We start from the raw sequence: 21,707 nt of genomic DNA on the forward strand, positions 1-21,707 counted from the left end.
TCTATATTATCTCCCCGTGCCACACAAAAGGGGAACACAAGATCTGGTGCCAAATGTACTACTGGGGGCACGTGAAACTCTTGCTGGAATTTGTCAGAGGCATTTTTAAGATTTTCCGGACAAATAGCAGTTGTGTTGGCCCACCTGTCTTGCCCTGCCGCCATCCACATGACACATGCAGCAAAACATGTACTATGCTCCCAGCACTTATCTATGTTTGGGAGAGGCTTAACTGTGGGTATGCCCCTCCTTCTATGGCATGCTACGCACGTGATGTTAGTTACCTGTTTTGCGGAGTATTCTAACCACTGGTAGAACATGTTAGACTTCCAAGTAGTTGTTCTGATTATCTCAACCTTTTGCATCACCACGTCTCTTGGCTTTCTTTGGGACCTTGAGTTCAATCTTAGCCATTTACGGGCCACTTTCACAGATAAGGTAAGCCCTGTTTCTATATTGGTACAACCTCTCATGTTACACCAAACTCTTGCCGCCATCATTCCCTCTGCAGTACAGTGTGGACTTATGGACTGACCATGCAACCTGATGTTTCCTGGACCCTCCACCAAGATGTCATCATAAGCATGTGATTTATAGTAGGTTAGTTGTACCATTTCCCTGTGTGGTATCTGTCCCTGTTTTGCAGCCATAGTTCCTAATGCCACTAAGCAGTCACTTGTCTGCATCTGATGTCGATTGCCCAGTTCTGCTCCTGCACTCTGCCTCACTTTCAGAATAAGTAAGAGGGTTAGTAGCACTGCGCCTATCACTCCCACCCTAGCTCCTCCTGGCCTGATTTTCAGACCCTCCTGCTTGCCGGGGGGCTGTTCCTTCTTCAGGGTCTGATTCTCTTGTGTCTGTGTCCCTCGAGTCTGAGTCTGAGCCTGAGTCTGAACCTGTGCCTGTGTCTGGTGCTGGGCCTGTGTCTGAGCCTGGTGCTGGGCCTGTGCCTGAGCCTGACGCTGGGCCTGTGCTTGAGTCTGATGCTGAGCTCTCTTCTCCTTCTTCTCCCTCCGTCTCTGTTCCCTCTCTCTCCTGTCCTTCTGCCTCTGCAGCCACCTCTCTCTCTGCACTTGTCCTCTCATGATCTTCCCTATCTCTAGCAGATGATGACTCATGAGATTGAGATTGGCTGCCAGTCCTGGAGGCTGAGGAGCTCCTCTCTGATGAGCTCCCTGCCACTGTTGATACCCTCTCTGGTAGCGACCCGCTGCTCTCACTCTGGGTTGAACTGCTGCCATCGCCCTGGGTTGCCTCTGCCCTGCGTCTCTGTGCAACGCGTGCTGACCTTCTTGTCCCCTGTTCCTGTGGGGAGGCGTCGCCATCCCCTTCTGGTTGATCTCTCTCTGCCCTTGGGGCGGCCTCGCCGTCCCCTTGTGGATCTGGGGGAACTGCTCTCTGCCTGCGTCTGGGCCGGGGTATGGGTGGTCTCTCTGGGACTTGTGGGTTAGCTCTGCAGCAGTGGTTAAGGTGGAACCAAACGTCCTTACCTTCAACTTTCAAGGCAGTTGGTGTGGCAAGTATCACCTTGTATGGACCTTCCCTTCGTGGCTGGTCCCACTTTCTTTTGAACACCTTGACGTACACCAGCTCTCCTGGACGTATTCTTTGGAGGTCTCTTGGGATGTCGACCCCTCTGTTCTCAGTGGCACCCTTCACCTGCTGGAACACAGCCCTGTGGATACGAGTTAGACTTCGTAAGTATTCAAACATTTCGCCTTGTAGTTGTTCCAGGGACGGTCCCTCATGGGGACCTCTTAAGTATGGTAGCGGCATGGGCCGGCCCGTAAGCATTTCATGCGGTGTTAGATGCGTGACTCGGCTGGCTTGTGAACGCATAGACATTAGTGCAAGCGGTAAAGCATCCACCCAGTTAAGCTTATTTCCACTGTCTGCTACTATTTTAGCTATTTTGGTTTTCAAAATACCATTCGCCCTTTCTACAGCTCCCTGTGATTGGGGATGGTATACGCAGCCAAATTTTTGTTTGATCCCTAATTGTTTCAGTGTCTCCTGTATGACGTTAGACACAAAATGGCTACCGTTGTCTGATGATATGGTATCTGGCATTCCAAATCTTGGGAATACTTCTTGACACAAAAATTTTGCTACTGTTCTGTGGTCTGATTTTGCTGTAGCTTTTGCCTCCACCCATCTACTGAATCTACATATGACCACCAAAACGTATCTCATTCCCCTAGCTCTTGACTGTGGTCCCATGTCTATGTAGTCTAACATGATGTGTCTAAAGGGACCGTCTGGGGGTGGTATGTGTGCCAATGGAGCTGAAAAAACTTTCCTGATGTTGTGTTGTGCACAGATGTCACATTCATTTAGTACCCTATCCACTGTAGCTGCCATAAATGGTGACCACCATACTGCTTGTAGTTTCCTTAGTATCTCCCCCCTTGCGCAATGGTCACTACCATGCGCCCAAATTATGGCATGTCTCAATAATAAGGTTGGTAGTACAAAGCGGCCATGGGCATCTAGCCAAACTCCGTGCAATGGCCCTGGTCTCATGTTTTTTACAGCACCCCTTTTTATCCATAAACGTTGTTCAGCCTCCTCCACTCTATCCTGAGCGGCTTTAAGCGAGGGCAAGGAAGTGAGGGATTCACAATCTTGTATGGTAAGTATAGGTGCCATTACTGCACCTATTGCTGCCTGTTTAGCTGCCTCATCTGCCAGATTATTACCTTTTGCTATCAATGTATCAGTTTTTTGGTGTGCTGGACATTTAATTACAGCTAGAGCTTTGGGAAGTAACATGGCTTCTAAAAGGTCAAGAATGGCAGCTCCATGGGTTACAGGAGTGCCGTCCGCTCTACGAAACCCTCTTTGTTTCCAGATGTTAGCATGAACATGGCACACGCCATAGGCATATGCTGAGTCCGTGTAAACATTCAATGATTTCCCCTTTGCCAATTGACATGCCGCTGTTAAGGCTTTTATTTCTGCGAGTTGGGCCGAGCAAGGTTGAGCAAGGCTACAGGCTTGCAGTGTGACAAAACTTTGATCAGTGTTATTGAGCTGAACAATACCATATCCTGCGTGGCTGCCAGTGCCATCTCGAAAACAAGAACCGTCAACAAACAGTGTGAGATCTGCAGGAATTGGTTGGTTATGTAAGTCTTCCCTGGCGCGCATGAAATTGTCTGTCTCATGAATGCAATTATGTGGTGCACCTTCTGTTGGCAACATCAGCTTTGTGGCGGGATTAACGATGGTGCAACGCTGTATGTTAAGTTCAGGGGCTGACAAAACAACTTCATAGCCCGTACGCCTGGCTTGCGTCAGAACGAAACGTGGACTTGTTAGCAACGCATGGATTTGATGAGAAGTGTACAGTGTCACAGGATGTCCCATGGTCAGCGATGATGCTTTCTGAAAGGCAAAGGCAGCTGCCGCCAATCCCTGGTAGCAGGGTGGCAAACCAGCCTCTATGTTATCAAGTTTGGTGCTGTAATAAGCTAGTGGTTGTTTACCTGTAGGTGTGTCTTGCATCAGGACAGCACATGCAAAACCAGATTTCTCTGCAACATAAAGGTGAAAAGGTTTAGCATAATTAGGAGTCCCCAACGCAGGGGCAGATTGCATGTCATTCTTTAAGGCTTGGAACGTTCCCTCCGCCTCATCTGTCCACTGCAACTGTGCTGCGTTGTTTGTTTGTCCTGCTGCCCTAATCAGAGCCCTGAGGGGAGCAGTTTTTATGGCATAGTCACAAATCCAAGGTCTGCTGTAACCTGTCATACCCAGAAAAGACAGCATCTGACCAACCGTTTGCGGTTGAGGGGCCTTGATTACTGCTTCCAATTGCGAGGGTGCAATAAACCTTTTATCTCCACACAATTGTCTCCCCAAATACTCTACTGACTGCTGGCAGAATTGCAGTTTGTTTTTACTGACTTTATGTCCTCCTTCTGCCAAGGCTGTAAGCACAGCAATGGAGTCTTTCTCACACTGTTCTTTGGTTGCACTACAGATAAGCAAATCATCCACATACTGTAACACAGTGCTTGGCACATTCAAACTTGTCAAGTCCTGTGTCAGCGCACGGTTGAAGAGCGAAGGTGACTCGGATAGGCCCTGCGGGAGGCGCTTATATGTAAATTGCCGACCTTCATACGTGAAGGCAAACAAATACTGAGAATCTGGGTGTAGTGGTACACTGAAAAAAGCTGAACACAGATCAATGACTGTGTACCACTGGGTGTCTGGTGGAATATTTGAGAGCAACGTATGTGGGTCTGGAACGTGTGGTATTTCCCCGTCTATTACTGCGTTTACAGCTCGTAAGTCGTGGACCAAACGGTAGTCTGTTGAATTTGGCTTTCTTATGGGGAAGATAGGTGTGTTACAGGGGCTTCTAGTCTCAACCAATACTCCTGCCTCTACCAACCCCTTAATTGTAGGTCTGATACCATCAATGGCATGTTGCTTGAGAGGATACTGGTTTTGATATGGTAAGTTAACGTGTGGTTTTAGCTTAATGTGAACTGGCTGAGCTGATTTAATTAAACCCACGTCTGTTTTGTGAGCTGTCCACAGTTGTGATGGGACTTGATTTAACATCTCCTCATGTTCTGTTGCAATTGCCATTTGGGTGGATGTGGCTACATCTACCACCACCTTGTCTGCTAGTGCCTCATCACCTACTTTAAGTGAGATTCTAATGAACTGTTTGTCTTTAGAAATATGGATGTATTTGCTTTGTGTAGGTATCCACTCTTGCACCTGCATGGCACGCTTGACCATGGGACCAAGATGATGAGACTCATAATGTTCTGCCACCAACAATGTGACATGTGGCGTGGAGTTAGGTACCTGAAACCACCCTGATAATTCATCTGGAAGGCGAACTGCAGCTGCTACACCCTCTGCTCCCAGAAATATGTCTTCACTTGTGATCAAACATGGTTTTTTGTTAACTATTGCATCCCAGCATTCTTGGTAATCTACATGAGTCTGATCTTTGTCATACATGAGTGTGCAATGCAGTGGGAGAGTGGGGGTGTGTGCTGTGTCGTAGTGCATGCGAATCCACGCCCCCCATTCAGCCCATTTCTGTTGAAGATGTGACTCCTCAGGTGTCAACTGAAGCCAATAAACCAGAGCCTGCTGTTTGTCTGGTGTGGTTTGGGGAAGCTGGGACATCATGCCTTGTGGGGGATCATCAGGGAAATCCAAATACAACCCATCTTGGGTACACATGATTTTAGCCTTCAAGGGACATAAAATGTCTCTTCCTAACAAATTTACTGGGGTGTAGGCTGAATATAGCAAAGGAGCACAAATGACTCTTCCTGCAATGAGCATTGGAACGGGCTCAGTCAATGGTATGACTTGTGATTTCCCAGAGAAGCCTATTGTTTTTATTGATGATGTAGAGAGGGGGAGCCTTGAGCCTTCTTTTCCAATGCATGAATATGTGGCTCCTGTGTCTACCATGAAAGGATACTCTCGGTCCTGGATGACAACAGGTATGATGGGTTCGTCATGTGACTGGAGTGATATAGCTGGTAACATTGTTTCCCCCTCAGGCTCCTCTGGGCACCCCTACCAGGGGCGTGGCTGTTCTGTACAGGGCCAATTCTGTGCTGGACCTTCCCAAGGATTGCTAGGGCACTGAGCTCGTATGTGACCTGGCTGTCCACACCCCCAACAGAGGTTATCAGGTGGAGCCTGATTGGTTCCTGGTTGTTGATTGAACTGCTCCTGATAGCCCTGCTGGTTGCTTGGTGTGTAATTTCTGCCTCCTCTCCATCCCCGGTTTCCTCCTCGGCCCCTCCCTCTGGGGGGTCGTTGGCCGCCACCACCTCTTGGTGTTTGTGACTGATAATAATGATGGTGATGTGTGGCATTGACTGCAGTGTCTTTGCTTGCTGCGTTGGAATCAGCAAGGGCTGGCTGTGGAGGAACTTGGGGTTGGCCGCCCTGTGGAACTGCTTGGGTGGCCATTACCATGGGGGCTTGAACCTTGGCTTTCTCTTTCTCTTTTTTCACCTGTTTGCTCAACTCACCCAGCTGTAGCTGAGTCAGCTTGCTGGCCAATTGTTTATCATCTTCCTCCTTTTTCTTTTTGTCCTTCTTATAGAGTTCTACATGATGAACGATGTGCTCTGTAAACAGTGGCCATTCCATCTTCATCAATCCTACCACACCCTCTAGGCGTCGCTGTACCTCCTCAGGCATGGCCTTTTTTACCATCATCTTAAAGAGGCTCTGGGTGGTTTTGTTTGCGTTCCATGCCTCTCCCGTTTCTTCCTTCCATCTTTTCTGGAAATTGTGCAGGAATTTTGAGGGACACTCATCCTCCCCCATGGTTTCTCCTTCTAGTTTGGATGGGTCTCTTTTTGCTGGGTAATGTTTTCTTAGCTGTTCCCACACACGAGCGCGATGGCGCCCAAATTCCGCTCCGTCATTAATATTGGTCCCAACTGCTGCATTCAGTCCAGCGTCTGTAAATATCTCCTTGGTGGTCTGCTTTCCTGCCACATACATGAGGATGGCTTTGATGTCTCCTATCGCCAACCGTATGCCAGCTGTGGTCTCTTCTAGGGCTAGTATCCACTTATCAGCGCCATCTGTGAGTGTTGGTAGACGTTCTGCCAGGCCTATCATGTCCATGAATGGCCAAGGTTCGTACTGCAATCTTCCACTGGTTTTTGTTATAATAGGGCACATGTGGGATTCCTCGCCATCCTCACTCTCTTCTTTCGCCATTTTGAGTACTTTTAGGACTCTCCCATTTCTTAGTGTCATACCTGCTGGACTCAGACCGCTGCTGTGTGCTGCGCCGTTGTATGACGTCAACTCGTTGTCTGTATCCTGTATGTCCTCTGTTCGTGCCTTGTCAGTTTCCAGAGTGCCCTGAAGTCGTATAGTGACATGCTCTTTAGTGGATTTGGTGCTAGGTTCTTTGTGTCCTTGCCTGGGGCCTTGGGGTTGTCTAATTCCTTCCTCTAAGGCCTCTATTTCTTTGGACATGTGGTCCAGTTTTTCGTTAGTTTTGTCAATTAATCCTTGCATTTGTTGAACCATATCCCCATAGCCACTCTCCACATTGGGACTCTGGCTGCTCCTGTTGGCCTGCATGGTACTCACCCCGTTATTTAGGTCAGGTGGTGGGCTAAAGGCAGCCTGTCGCCTGCGCCACTCCTCTTCGAGGCGTGCCACCTCTTGTTCCATTAATATTTCTATTTCTGGGGTGCTCTGGTGTCTCAGCATCCGCTCCTGCTTTGCTTTTTGTGGGTGTCTAATCTCCCCAGTAGGGAGATCATAGCAGCTTGAGTGGTGGGGCTTGGTGTCTCTCACCTTTGGTTGTCTGCGTCTCTGCTCTTCATGTCGTCTCATGGGTGGGACTTGTTCTTCACTGGGAGGAGCCTCCCCTTGGCTGACAAGTCCTGTCAGCTCCATATCTGTAGTCCAGGCGCCATCACTGTTTCTCCTGTTGTGAGGTGCTTGTCGGCGCAGATCTGTCTCTGGGATCCCAGCCTCTTCGTCCTCATCAGCTATTGACCCATCAGTACTTTCTGTATCTGAGAGGAGAGCTTTCTCCATTGATAGCCGTTTTCTCGGAGCTAATGGTTTTCTCCGTTTGGGTTCTTTCTCAGCATTCTTGGTTAAAGTTACTGTAAAAGTCCCTTCCATTTGACCTCCCAGTTCTGTGGTTTCTAACAATGCATACTGTCCTATTGTTGGTTGCGTCGGCTCTTGTGGGTATGGGGGTGGTGGTGGTGTGGGTAGGGGCGGGGCTGTAGGCATTGTAGGGGTTGTGGGCGTCACCTGTTCTTTCGTCTGCTCTTTGTCTTTTTCTTCCAATTGCACCATCATTCTTGACCCTGTTTGTTTGAACCATCCCAAAACCTCTCTCTCCTTTGCACGTTTGTTTTTTTGTGTGTAACTTGCCTTAATGTCGCGAGCCTCAACGTGTCTTAATTCTGACTCCACCTCATCACAGCATGCCAGGTTGAAGGTACCCTCCATAGGCCAACGATGCCTACCTGATGTTCTTTTGTGCCATTTGGCTACACACCGTCGGATTCTTTTAGCTCGAGTTGGATGTTGCCTTATTACTACCTCTATGGGGGTTAAAGCCCCTTTCTCCATTTTATCCTGTCTGGCTCCCATGAAGCCTTGTTTGGCTTCACTGTTTCTGGAGATCTCTGGTTGTTCGTCTGTTTCTGTAGTGCGTATCAGTACCACTATCTTGCCTACTGTTATAGCAGGTTTGTATCGTGTTCCCCCAACTGGGTTATATTCTAATTTATTCGACCCGTCCCCCTGTGGAACTTGTACTATGCACCCAAATTTTCCTGTCTCCCACTCAACTTTTCTGGGTACTACAGTAATCTGCAGCCGTGGATGATATATCTCTCCAGTTCTACTCTGTATTCTTATCTGTTGCAGAGGCAATGAGGCTACTGGTGCACCTTCATAATTTTCACACAAGTATTGCAATAGTGTGTGTAATGAAAAAGGATTCCACAATTTGCGCAAAATCGCTTCCCACGGGGCACCTGGAAACAGTTCTTTTACTCTTTTCAAATTTACAAATTTAGTGATTTGCCAAAGCTTCTGCTTAATTTCTTGCTCGTCTTGCCAGTGCTCGACCCCCTCGCTGTCGTAGTATGATCTCTCTATCCAAAAATGTGTTCGTATTCCCCTATATTCTATCGGGCCCTCGTTTAAACAGTGTTCTTCTCCCCAAATCTCGTCTTCAATAATTTCTCCCCCATCCATCTATTTTTAGCTGCTTACTGTTCTGTCCTTCAGAGCTCACCTCCCTACTGCAACAGGTTGATTTATCAGTTTAATTTCTTTTCTGTTGGCTCTACTCCATCCAGCTTTCAACAGCTTGATTTCAACCTCTCTTTTCTCTATTTACTTTATTTTGTCATAAACTAAGACTCTTTATCATCTATAATGTACAATTTTCTTTTTTAAACTATACTTGTCACTTATTTTTGTTTTTCTCACAATAACAAATATCTTTTTCCTAATCTCCCCTTAACAGCCGACCAGTTTGTATGGAATTCACCCGAGCAACTGGTCCAATCAGTGAAACACGTGGACTTTTGTTGGCACCATTAGGTTACCCTTATTTGATTTTGTTTCACTGAGACACTGTTAATAACTACCTCATGTAACAAAGCTTTGATGAAACAAATCACATAAAACAAACACACATATACCCAAAATGTCTATTTTCCTTTGTGATGGCTTTTTAGCCCAATAGAGGTCAGAATCAAAATGTCAATTTTAACAAAACTCTATTTGCGTAAGCCCTTTTTTGTTGGCTACGTTCCTTACTCTATCCTGGCTGTATTTCTCATCCCCTCCTTTTGTGCTCTCTGTTCAGTCAGTCTCCCAATGATTTGCCAGTCTTTTTTCCTTTTTTTTTTTCCGCTACATTTATTTAACACTCTACTGTATTTACAACACTTTATACAATGCTTCATGCATTACCTTGAATAGGTTTTATTGTGTTTACTCTAACTTACTGCTAAATATATGTACAGCAACTTTATAGCTTACAGTTAGATTTTTACAGTTTTTACACTTTTGATCGATCTGTTAATTGTTTTGACTTGTTTCTTTTTGTCTTTTTTTTTTTTTTTTTTTTCCTTTTCCTTTATCTCTTTGGTTGCAACTTTTTAAGCGTTCTGCCCGTGTCAGACCTGTTCTGTCTACGGTGACTCCCCTCCTTCTTGGCCGGGAGGTCACTTTCCTCAAAACAGCGGTATCCACAGAAGCTTTTTTCTTTAGGCCTTTCCTTAATCTCTATTTTCTAAGCTCCCCGTCTAAGCAGTCCCAGCGGTTGACTCACACACACCTGCCCCTACAGGCTTAAAGGTGTACGTGGCAAGTCGCTAGCGGTATCCACGGGTTCGCTTTTGAGTACCTCTGACTCTCTTATTTTTGCATTCCGTCCGAGCAGCCTATTGGTTGGCTCAACGCCCCTGCCTTTACAGATTTAAAGGGTACGTTGGTCAAGTCAATAGCGATAACCACGGATATGCTTTTACATCTCTTTACTCTTTTACCGGTTTTACTTCTTATTTTCTCAATACTTTAAATATTTTAACTATCTTTTCTACTTTTGTTTCCTCTCACATTCACACACACATGCACTCTTCCCGCACCAAGATCACATATATTGCATCAAACTTAGCCGTCTCCCAGTGATGTTAGTTGTGACTCAGTAATGTTCTTAATAATTCAACCAATTCAGTGACACTTTTAGCAATTCAATTAATTAAATCGTTATAACTAGGTTCTTTAGAGGAGGAACAATGCCAAATACCTTCGACCTGGGCGGCTCCAGCACTGCACCCCAGACACACCCGGTTTAGGCAGAAAAAGACTCTGCTTACCTTTGTTTGGTGGCCACCTGTGTGTCTGGCGTACAGCCCAGTGCTCCTGGTCTCCGGCCCCGACACGTCCTTCTCTCCTGGCTGGCAAATCGCCACTTGAAGTGTCAAAAATCGGTGCCTGGAAGTGGGCCTGTAGGCTCCCGACCTTGAACCTCTTGTCTCTTATCAGGTGTCCTCAGATGTCGATTTGGTACCTCAGGCTCAGCTGGCAAATACTTAAAGAAACACTGGAAACAGGCAAAGTCCGATGCAATCAAGTTTAATGTGTCAACAGGCTTTAACACATACAACTTAGCGAGTCAGACTCCGGAGTGTGACTGAAAACTTGCTCTCAGAACCCTGGCTTATATGCTGGTGGAGATTCAAATGAGTCTCCACCTCTTTTTGCTAATCTTTCCCTCTTACGACCAATTCTATTGGTGGAAAACCTTTCTTTGTGTCCAATTCTGATTGGGCCCATTTTTAATGGTGTAATGCAGCCTGGAATTTCCCAAGTTTTCTTCCCTTAGGTCTGGTTTCGCTTTCACTCTATTTTTAAAAAAACATGTGTATTTTAGGGACTTTCTATACAGTCCTCAGTGCTCTCAGTCTTATGCAAGGTGAACCTTTAGAGTGCAATCTGTGAATGTGTGTATGTATTACAGCATTTCAGTATGTGTTTCATCGTTTAACAAAACACAGTGTGTTCTTTCAGTAGGTGCATACAACATGATTACATAGTCTGGTGCTATGGTGCTATGAGTACTTTGACACATACAACAATGTTTTATCATATTTAAATGTAGATCAAAGAGCTTTATAATGCCTTATACATAAAAACATGATTATATGAGTTTCTTAATCAATTCATACATCTTAACCTTACTGTTTGATCTGTTGGCACAAACTTTTACACTACAGCACAATGGCCTTTAGTTTGTTCAAACATCGCCAGACTCAATGGATATGGAGAGGATAATGCCCTTCAAGGTGTCCTTCTCACTTTTAAACAGCCTCCTCTACACCAGACGGGTCACGCCTCTACGTCGACCATTAAAATGTGATAATGGACACACTGAAGGGCATCATCCTGCTCATACCGCGGTCACTTACCAAAGAAAAAGAAAGTAAAAATATTCATTACTTTTTGTGCTTTTTACAGTCAAAATCTAAATTTTTTCACAAGCCATAACCAGTCCCTCCAGAAAAATCGCGATTGTGCAAACACAATAATTAATGCAAATTCAATGAAAGTCCACAATATTTGCAGGGGCTTACAATTTTTCAAAAGTCCAGTGATTTTTTTGAAACGTCATCAGACGTCTTCACCAAATTGCGCTAATGGCATTGCAGTATGGAGAAACGCTCTGTATTGACGTAAGAATTTGCACTTTGTTTAAAAGACAATATGTGCTGAATTTATTAAAATGTTATGTTAACAGAAGATGTAGCTGACACGTTGTTTTACAGTCACCTTGTCTGGTTTGACAGCTACGATATTCACTCAGAGTTTTTTTGCAACATTATTAGAGTCCATATTTTGAAAATAATTAAATAAAACTAAATAAGAGAACTGAAATATGTGCAGCTGTCTTTGTAATATTCAGAATGAGTGATTACATGACTTATTTTTTGGAGCCAGTAGTTTAAAAAAAAAAAATCACATTTTTTTTTCTCCTGACTTGCAATTTTTGTCATTAGTTGCAATGTCCCGCAACAAAATCACATAAAAATGCAGCAATTTTTATCGCATTTTTTGACAAAATTGGCAGCAATTTCAAGGGTTTTTTGCGGCGGGATCCTGGAAGGACTGCATAACTCTGTTTCCATGGTAACACCTGAGGGTTTACCTCATACCTGGAACAATCATTGCCGCCCCGTGAAGTTCTTATGCAACAGAAATGTTGTTCAGAAATTTGGAGCTCCATTACTGATGTGCTTGTTGTTTCCTTTAATAAAGTTTATTGTAACAGAGATAGAAACAGTATAATTCAGACTCAGGGTGTCTTGTTAACATGTCAGAGGAAGAAATGAGTGGACGTCCCAACAGTGTCTCACCTGCAGTGTGGTGTCAAACACCACCAGTTTGGAGCTGGTGGGGATGATGTCATAACACTTGTGACACTTCATGAAGCGCATGTAGATGTCTCTCTCTGACTCGGCTGACGCTGCACAGGAAACAGGAAACATGTAATAATCATCATCATCATCACCATCACTGCTCATTTTCAGCTGCAGACAGTTCAGTCTGTGCTTTATGTTACTGTGTCATGTTCACCACTTTATGTAATGTAAACATGCTAAAGCTAATAATGGGTGACTAGAATAAAACAACAGTTGTGTCTGTGAACCCTGACAGTTGTTACTGAGCTGAGTTTGAGACTTGTTTTAAATGATCCTGTTGTTTTATGGCTGTTTGGAGACGTTTGTCTTTAAGACACAAGTTTGTCTTCAGGACTTTAAGACACAAATTTGTCTCAGGACTTTAAGACACAAGTTTGTCTCCAGGACTTTAAGATACAAGTTTGTCTTCAGGACTATAAGACACAAGTTTGTCTTCAGAACTCTGAGACACAAGTTTGTCTTCAGAACTCTGAGACACAAGTTTGTCTCCAGGACTTTAAGACACAAGTTTGCCTTCAGGACTATAAGACACAAGTTTGTCTTCAGGACTTTAAGACACAAGTTTGTCTCCAGGACTATAAGACACAAGTTTGTCTCCGGGACTTTAAGACACAAGTTTGTCTTCAGGACTTTAAGACACAAGTTTGTCTCCAGGACTTTAAGACACAAGTTTGTCTCCAGGACTTTAAGACACAAGTTTGTCTCCAGGACTTTAAGACACAAGTTTGCCTTCGGGACTTTGAGACACAAGTTTGTCTTCGGGACTTTAAGACACAAGTTTGTCTCCAGGACTATAAGACACAAGTTTGTCTCCGGGACTTTAAGACACAAGTTTGTCTCCAGGACTTTAAGACACAAGTTTGCCTTCGGGACTTTGAGACACAAGTTTGTCTTCGGGACTTTAAGACACAAGTTTGTCTCCAGGACTATAAGACACAAGTTTGTCTTCGGGACTTTAAGACACAAGTTTGTCTCCGGGACTTTAAGACACAAGTTTGCCTTCGGGACTTTGAGACACAAGTTTGTCTTCGGGACTTTAAGACACAAGTTTGTCTCCAGGATGTTAAGACGCAAGTTTGTCTTCAGGACTTTAAGACACAAGTTTGTCTTCAGGACTTTAAGACACAAGTTTGCCTTCAGGACTTTGAGACACAAGTTTGTCTTCAGGACTTTAAGACACAAGTTTGTCTCTGGGACTTTAAGACACAAGTGTGCCTTCAGGACTTTAAGACACAAGTTTGTCTCCGGGACTTTAAGACACAAGTTTGCCTTCAGGACTTTAAGACACAAGTTTGTCTTCAGGACTTTAAGACACAAGTTTGTCTCCAGGACTTTAAGACACAAGTTTGCCTTCAGGACTTTAAGACACAAGTTTGTCTTCAGGACTTTAAGACACAAGTTTGTCTCCAGAACTTTAAGACACAAGTTTGCCTTCAGGACTTTAAGACACAAGTTTGTCTCCAGGACTTTAAGACACAAGTTTGCCTTCAGGACTTTAAGACACAAGTTTGTCTCCAGAACTTTAAGACACAAGTTTGCCTTCGGGACTTTAAGACACAAGTTTGTCTTCGGGACTTTAAGACACAAGTTTGCCTTCAGGACTTTAAGACACAAGTTTGTCTTCAGGTCTTTAAGACACAAGTTTGTCTTCAGGACTTTAAGACACAAGTTTGTCTTCAGGACTTTAAGACACAAGTTTGTCTTCAGGACTTTGAGACAGATGGTCCTGAAGTTTTATAAAAAAGATGATGGTTTTGGTTAAAATGAAAAGATTTCTTCCAGAAAGGTGTCTCTGACAGAAAGGTGTCTCTGACAGAAAGCCTCTCATTGGGAGCTGCAAAGCTGCAGACAAACAGCTCACCTCCACCAGGTGAACTCATTTTACCTGCCGTGCTGAGTGGGGAACGAACAAGAAAATATCAGACAGTTTGAAAAGATGTATAAAAAGATCATCTCTGGGAGGTACAGAGATGAGGAAGGGGAATACGAAGCACGCTGACAGTGTCGTCGATCATAAATGACGAGCATGAACACAGTGGTTCGGTTGTGTGCGCAGAGCTGGTCTATGAGACTGACTGATGGATGGAAACAAGCACTTTGCTTCTTCCTGCTTTTACACATGAGATGTTCATTTATTTCCTGGTGTCATTTTTTGGTTTATTCCAAACACGTGGTGGCCTTATGAGAGATCAACAAGATATTAACCAACCAACCAATCAGCTAACGGACAGGAAGGCGTCTGACTGACTGACTGGAACTACAATATGAACATCTTTGTGAACCCACTCAGAGAAACTGGGACCAAGTCCTCCAAACCGCCCCGAACCATGAGACACAGTGACATCACTTCCTGTGTGGTTAGACCTGTAAACCGCCGAGTCAGGCAGAGAAAGGGAGAGCAAACAGTGATTGTCTAATCTCTGCGGGTCAGTTGCCACGGTGACTTCAACATCCCACTCAACTGAGCTTGTCTCTAAGCTGTCTGTTGCCATGACAACACACACAGCTGGCTGCTCAACATCTGCCCGTGACACTCATGCTGCAAAGCATGGGAAGAGGAGGAAGAGGGCTTTTGGAGACGACACGTGGAACAGCTGTGACTCATCAAAGATGCTGATCAGTGATGTAACAGGTCACAGTACCAGTCTCAGTACCCATAATCCCTTGCGCTCTGGATTTAGGTCCTGGGTCCTGTAGCTGCAGGATTATACCTCAGTCTGTGTCTACATCATCAGACTGATGAAGGTCAGAGTCTGTCTGTCTGTCCTTCATGTTCACTGTCACACAGCCAAAAGCTGAAAAGCCACGGGCGCTGCTGGGACACAGCGTATCATGTGACGTGTCACGCTGCAGCTCGTCAACCACACAAAGTTCTTACTACTCTTACTGACAGGTCTGAACTTCCTCCTCCTCTACATCAGCTTCAACCCTGTGTGGACAGCCCCTAATTAAAGCTGTTGTCTCACCTGAAGAGCCGATCTCCAGAGCAATGACTCAACAGGAAGTAGCTTTTTGGCAATTGTGTGTATAATGAATGGACTGTGGGTCGTTCAGCTCGAGATATTTCTCGCCCTAAACGAGTCTCTCTTCATCCACTCTTCATCACACACGAGACACAGCAACAGCTACAGAGTTCTCTTCATACATCCATGGCGAGCAGAGGAGTCGAGCTGCTACAGGAGCAGAGAAGAAGAGCTGTTACAGGAGCAGAGAAGAAGAGCTGCTACAGGAGCAGAGAGGAAGAGATGCTAAGGGAGAGCCGCGGCGGTGGAGCATCCAGGAGCCTCAACACACATCTAACCACCACCAGAGTGGACTTGTACATTGAAAATAATGGGGGCGTATTTTTTGACGTCCAGCATTCGCCACTGGTGTGTTTTGGCCCTTAGTGACTGTGTATGTGTGTGTGTGTGTGTGTGTGTGTGTGTGTGTGTTTAATTAAAGGGGAATTCCACCACAAAGTGACTTCAGGTTCCTTGATTTAGGATTATCGCGGTCGGTTGCCCCCATGAACCAGTTAAGTTGCAGTTCCAGTTTACATCCATGTCAGTGAAAACATGGATGCTTCACACATCAATTCAGTATCTGACCAAATGTCTCCCCCTCTGTTCCTGAGATATGACGCAGACTAATGGACAGAGAAGTGTTTTTTGCAGAACCTAAACTGTAACTTCCAAACACCATCTCTTCAAGGTGTTCCTGGGACATCAGGCTCACGACAATGAGACAGACGAGGTCACAGTGTCAGGAAGTTATTCTGGTAACCTCTGTTCTCCAAAGCGCTCCATTGTTGTGCAAAAACAACAAACTGCTGATTCTTCATTACCATGAACACACACACACTGTAGTTTATTTTGACTCCGACACACACTGTCCTGCTGACACATGAATCCGCCACTGAATATAGTCCCCAACAAAGTCCCTTCCTGTCTGAGAACCAATGAGAGGGCAGTATCAACAGTTTAGAGTCTTACCAGCATCATCGGGGTCCGGCTGCTCCGACATGCCGTCTGCAACCTCCACCTGTCGACAACATCACACCATCAGTAAACTAGAGGATCACAGTCTGAGCAGCAACAACGTCCACATGTCTGACTGTCAGCGTTACACTCACTCAAACAATTAAAAATTCATCAAAATAAGTTAAAAAGAAAATGTAATAGAAAAGTAAATACACAGTGGAATTAATAATAATAATAATAATAATAATAATCTTTATTAAACAGCATCTGTCATACACAAGACATACAGCACCAACTGCTTTCACACATTCTAGAGAACTGAAAAAACTGTCCTACCAAAAAATAAATAAAAAATCAATTTTTTGAATCATCGTGATGCAGACATGGACAACTGGGCATCAATTCACTAAAGTCAATAACTGATTATCTAAATGTTTGTTAATAACTTGATGTTGATAGAACTAAAGAGGCGGAACTCAACGATGCAGCGCCTGCACAGCTAACAGCGCGGACACGACAGCGTTAACTTAAATTCATCTTCACAAAAGCAGTTTTGAGCTCGTTTTAATTCAGTGTCTAAATAATTAAATTTGCAAGCCGAACATTAATTATGTTGTGACTACTTCCAAAGCTGTCACCCAGAGACGAACGTTAACGAGGCGAAGCAGCGATCAGCAGTGACGTTAACAAACCAGACCGGCTGATTGACGACACCCTGCAGCATCAAACAACTTGAACCAAAATAACACCTCAGAAACTCTGCGCCACTCCGCTCAGCGTCTCAGATTTTCCCGGAGATAGTGTGCAGCAGAGAGGCTGCTCCCCACCGCTGCAACACAGCAGAGCCTCCCCTGATTGTGTTACTATCATACAGGCAGGAGACAGTAAGGTGCTTTCAAATTAATGCAATAAAGGATTTATTCATTTAACAAATAAAATATTTTGATCTGCTTTAATTTTTTAACTCAACTGTGTCAGAAAACAGCCTCGTCCCAGAATTCCGAATTCACAACTTCAAAATCTAAAACTAACAGTTTGAACTGAAAACATCAGCGTCCACATGTGTCACTATAATCATTAGGGGTGTAACGGTACACAAAAATCTCGGTTCGGTACGTACCTCGGTACACAAGTCACGGTTCGTTTTTTTTCGGTACAATAATGAAAATATAGACAACTATTAAATATCTTTTACTTATTGGTAACCTTATTAAAACATACCATCACAGCAGTTAACTCTTTTTACACAATTTTTGAATGAAACAAATATATATAAAATCCTGCTTTTTCACATTGTTTGAATGAAAATAGAAATATAAAAGTGAAAATTAAAATCTTGCTGTTTTTTAACACATTTTAAATATACATTTCTGCTTAAACAGTTTTACTCAATTAAAATAAAAAGTATAGTGCAGCTGGTCAGCTTTAAAGCCTGCTCAGATTCAGTTTTACTAGGAACTTACTTAGCTTTCCCACTTTGTTAAAGTGCAGTAAACAAAACATGCTTATATCTGAAGTGCAGCTTAAACAATTTTACTCAACTCCAATGGTGTTGGTTATTTCTTTAGCGCGATGGTCAGGGAAACGCTCTTTCTTTTTAAACGACGACGATATCGTAGTTTGCACCAGATTGTCGCTTTAGATGCGTTAGCATGTTAGACGTGTTTCCAAGTACATACCCGACCGCTGTTCTGCAGTGTCGGCACACTGCTTTTGTCTTGTCAACTTGTTTATTTCCATCTTCGTATTTTACCCTGAAACCAAAGTGTTCCCAAACGGAGGACTTAAGGCTTGCAGATGGGTCTTCAGGTTCGTCAGGCTCACTTGCCATGGGGTCCATGTCATTGGTTCGACATCCCATTAGTCCAACTGTCCACGGTGGTGAACGGCTCGCGGCGGGCGTATGGTGCGCCGCGACCGGCTTGAGGCGGAGCAGGCTCATGGCTTATGTGTTTGTCACTTTCTTTTTCATTTTAACCCACACCATGCACAAAGTGAAAGCGGAGATTTACAGGACTCGGTGCGTCACTCAATTATGTCCGTCGGGGAACTAGATATTTTAAATGGTTCGGCTCGCAAAAACAGAATTAAAATAAAACAAAATAAAATAATATCCTGCGCCCAATAATTCGGTACAGGGTCGTGCCGAAACCGAAAGTTGCATACCGAACGGTTCGACACAAATACATGTACTGTTACGGCCCTAATAATCATCTTTGTTTGAAAGAGATTATTCCTTATGAAGATGGTGGATCTATGAAGACGTGTCTTGATGAAACATCTTCTAATCAGGCGTAAGAGACGTTAGCTACGTCACACGAACTCCTGTCTCACTTCCTGGTTTCTGTGAATGCTGCTCAGGTACCGGTAACATTTCTGTTTTTTGATAACTTCATTATAAAATATTGCAATCAGGTGTGTCTCAACCGTAGCAGGTCGACTCTGTGGCTCCTATAAATCCAAACTTAATAAGAACTATGGTTTTGAAATAAGCATTTTTATCAGCATTCAGAGAATTCTGAGCAACTTTTAAAAATGAGATGGCTCCTCACTTTGACTGCTGAGAAATTAGAAAGTATATAACTTTGTCGACTCGGTCAGATCTGACATCTGACCCCCATCAGGTATGATGTTCAGGATGACATTAAATCTCTGGGAGGCTGGTCCCTCACAGGGTTTAACAGACAGAAAAGACTTTGATCTTTTCAAACACATTAACTGATTGAAGAGTAAAAAACAAAAACCCCAAAGAAGTAAGGTTTTGTCTCAACTGTTCACACTGAGGCATCATTCACATATTAAACAGACAGAATGAACATAAAACAGGCCAACAAGACTTTTCACTATGAAAGGACATCCAAAATCTTCAGTACACAGACAGAAGCAAAACTATGAATCGTACAATCATTAAATCATAAAACCACAGAGTGGTAAAACAATGACATCACAAAATCAAGTATGATTTCAAAAGAGCTGCAGCAGCGTGACGCGTCAAGAGTGTCAGAGCTGTATGAGGAGAGTCACAGCCACTTAAAGGCTAACGTGAACAGATGAACATATTTAGCGAGCAGCTTCTCTGATGTCTGTAGGTCATGTGTTCATAGCTTTGGGGCGTCACTGACAAACGCTGCATCCTCGATCTTCTTCCAATAAACCAGCAGCAGGTGATCGCAGTGTTCTTGGAGGTGAAGAGTTAACAAGAGTTAGCGACGTAGCTCAGTCCCAGCCCATGTAGGGCTTTGTATACAAGGGGGAGGAGCTTAAAATCAATTGTAAATGTAACAGGAAGTCAGAGCAGAGCAGCTCAGATCAGCCTGATGTGCTCTCTCCTCTTGGTTCTGGTTCAGCTCAAGTCGCTCAGTAAAAAGTGCGTCACAGTCGTCAAGTCGGCTTCAAATAAAGACATCAATCACTTTCTCTGCGTCTTTAAGAAATGGTCGTAGCTGAGCGCTGTTCCTTCAAATATTCAACAGTACTGGTATCATTCAACTACTCAATGACAATCATACACATCAGGGATGTTCGTGGCGAGTAAACGAAAACTTTAATCAAGACTAGCTGACTCGTCTAAAAAAAGGAAAACACTCAGAGAACAGTCCAAACTGAGCACAATTTATTGTTAAGTATTGGGCTCAACATATTGTGTTCACCTCCTGAAGCCTTTACCGTCAACTTAGTAGAAGCATATCTTGTGAGGTCATTGAGTGCGTTTACATGGACAGCTTAATTCCCTTTTCATTCGTAATCAAAGTTCATTCCTATTAAAAGTGATCTTGTAAACACCTAATTCAGACTGAAAATGGCCAATGCCATTGAAAAATCAATCCGATGTAAGGGGCTGGAATATTGCGTTTATAATTCCCAATGAAAGAATTTCTCACACTTGTATACACTCATTCCTCTTTAAGTTCATTCCGGTCTTTCTGCACATGCTCGTTTCCTTGCCCTTCTGGTGCTATGACGTATATAGCGCGCATAGCAATGGGCTGAGATAGAGCAGTCAGACTCGTTGGTTTCCATTCTCCACAGCACGGTCTTCTACCTCCCTTCTTGGACCTTCTACCTCCCTTCTCCTCCTCAACAGACGAAGCATTAGCAGAACAAGGTTGTTGTCGTACTGCTGCTTCAAGAATATAAGCAAAACAAGCCTGAAAAAGGCACTAAGAACGGCGTCGTCAAGCATCTTGTTATCCGGAGCGAGGACTACAGTGTTTTCTTCTGGTAAACATAAACACGTAACATCCGCCCCGCCCCCTATCCAATCAGAAACCTTCCCTGCCCCAAACCTTGCGGTGACTAGGGCTGTACCCAAATATTTGGATATTCGAATATTCGTTTCTATGGGTAGGTATTCGTTATGAAAACTTGGTATTCGATATTCATTTTTTTTAATTTACTTTTTTGTTTTGTTTTGTTTTTTTTTAACATATTTTTTTGGTGCTAAATGCAGTCTTTTTGTTGTTGGTAAATGTAGGTTATCAATAAAAATCAAAACTTTTAAATTGCATTGTTAAAAATGTGAAAATATAGTATAGCCTACCAACTGAGCTTGTGCACGCTTGAGCGCATCCGTCTGAGGCTGTGGATCAATGCCAAGTTTTACCACTTTATCACTATTCCCTCTAACTTGTAGCTGTTTTTTCGTTATGTTTTGAATTTAATATGAATTATGGAACCGTTTTTGTCAACGTTTGTTTCCCCCGTTTTGTACAATAAATTATTGTTTAAAGTTTCAACAAGTTTCTTTTGGAGTGCGTGACACATGTGTGTTTTGAAAACGACCGCGGACTGTCACCTGCTCAACGCATCAGTACCTTCGGATGCCATGACAGTAATAGATTATAGATTAATAGATTATAATAATAATGTCAAAATATCATTTACAGACCGATTTAACAGACGATCACTGCTGCCCGACCCACAGGTCCATTTGCGGGTCCCGCGGGTTACGGGTCGACCCGCACATCACTACTCAGCTCAGTCTATAAGGCTGTACACAACAGTAAGGCTATAGACATTATATTCTATTCAGGCCGGCAGAACCAGCAGCGCATCGGCTCTACAGTGCACGGCACTGCTGATTAACCATTTTATTGCAGCACAGAGTGTCTGCCAGCAACCAGTTACTTGCAGAGGCTTCCTACAACTTGTTTCAACGGTTCTGATTTAATCAGAAGACAAATTAAACAGGATGACTAGCCAATGTGAAAATCAAAAGAAAGCATAGAATAATGTACTGAAGGAGACTGTTGTGCAATCACAT

At 43.9% G+C, this 21,707-nt stretch overlaps 1 protein-coding gene across 5 annotated transcripts in view; it reads right to left on the reverse strand.

Annotated features, from left to right (window-relative positions):
• The window catches only part of LOC117265042 (5'-AMP-activated protein kinase subunit gamma-2-like), a 77,828-nt gene that overhangs the window by 18,539 nt on the left and 37,582 nt on the right, over window positions 1-21,707 (reverse strand). For all 5 annotated transcript variants that reach the window (XM_033639428.2, XM_078162868.1, XM_078162867.1 and 2 more), the window contains 2 exons: window positions 16,457-16,505; window positions 12,417-12,526 (listed from right to left, as the gene is read on the reverse strand). In XM_033639428.2, the coding sequence (XP_033495319.2) occupies window positions 12,417-12,526; window positions 16,457-16,505 (159 nt within the window). The remainder of the gene's footprint in view (window positions 1-12,416; window positions 12,527-16,456; window positions 16,506-21,707) is intronic.

The sequence above is a fragment of the Epinephelus lanceolatus genome, chromosome 20 (assembly GCF_041903045.1).
Source record: "Epinephelus lanceolatus isolate andai-2023 chromosome 20, ASM4190304v1, whole genome shotgun sequence".
NCBI lineage: Eukaryota > Metazoa > Chordata > Actinopteri > Perciformes > Serranidae > Epinephelus > Epinephelus lanceolatus.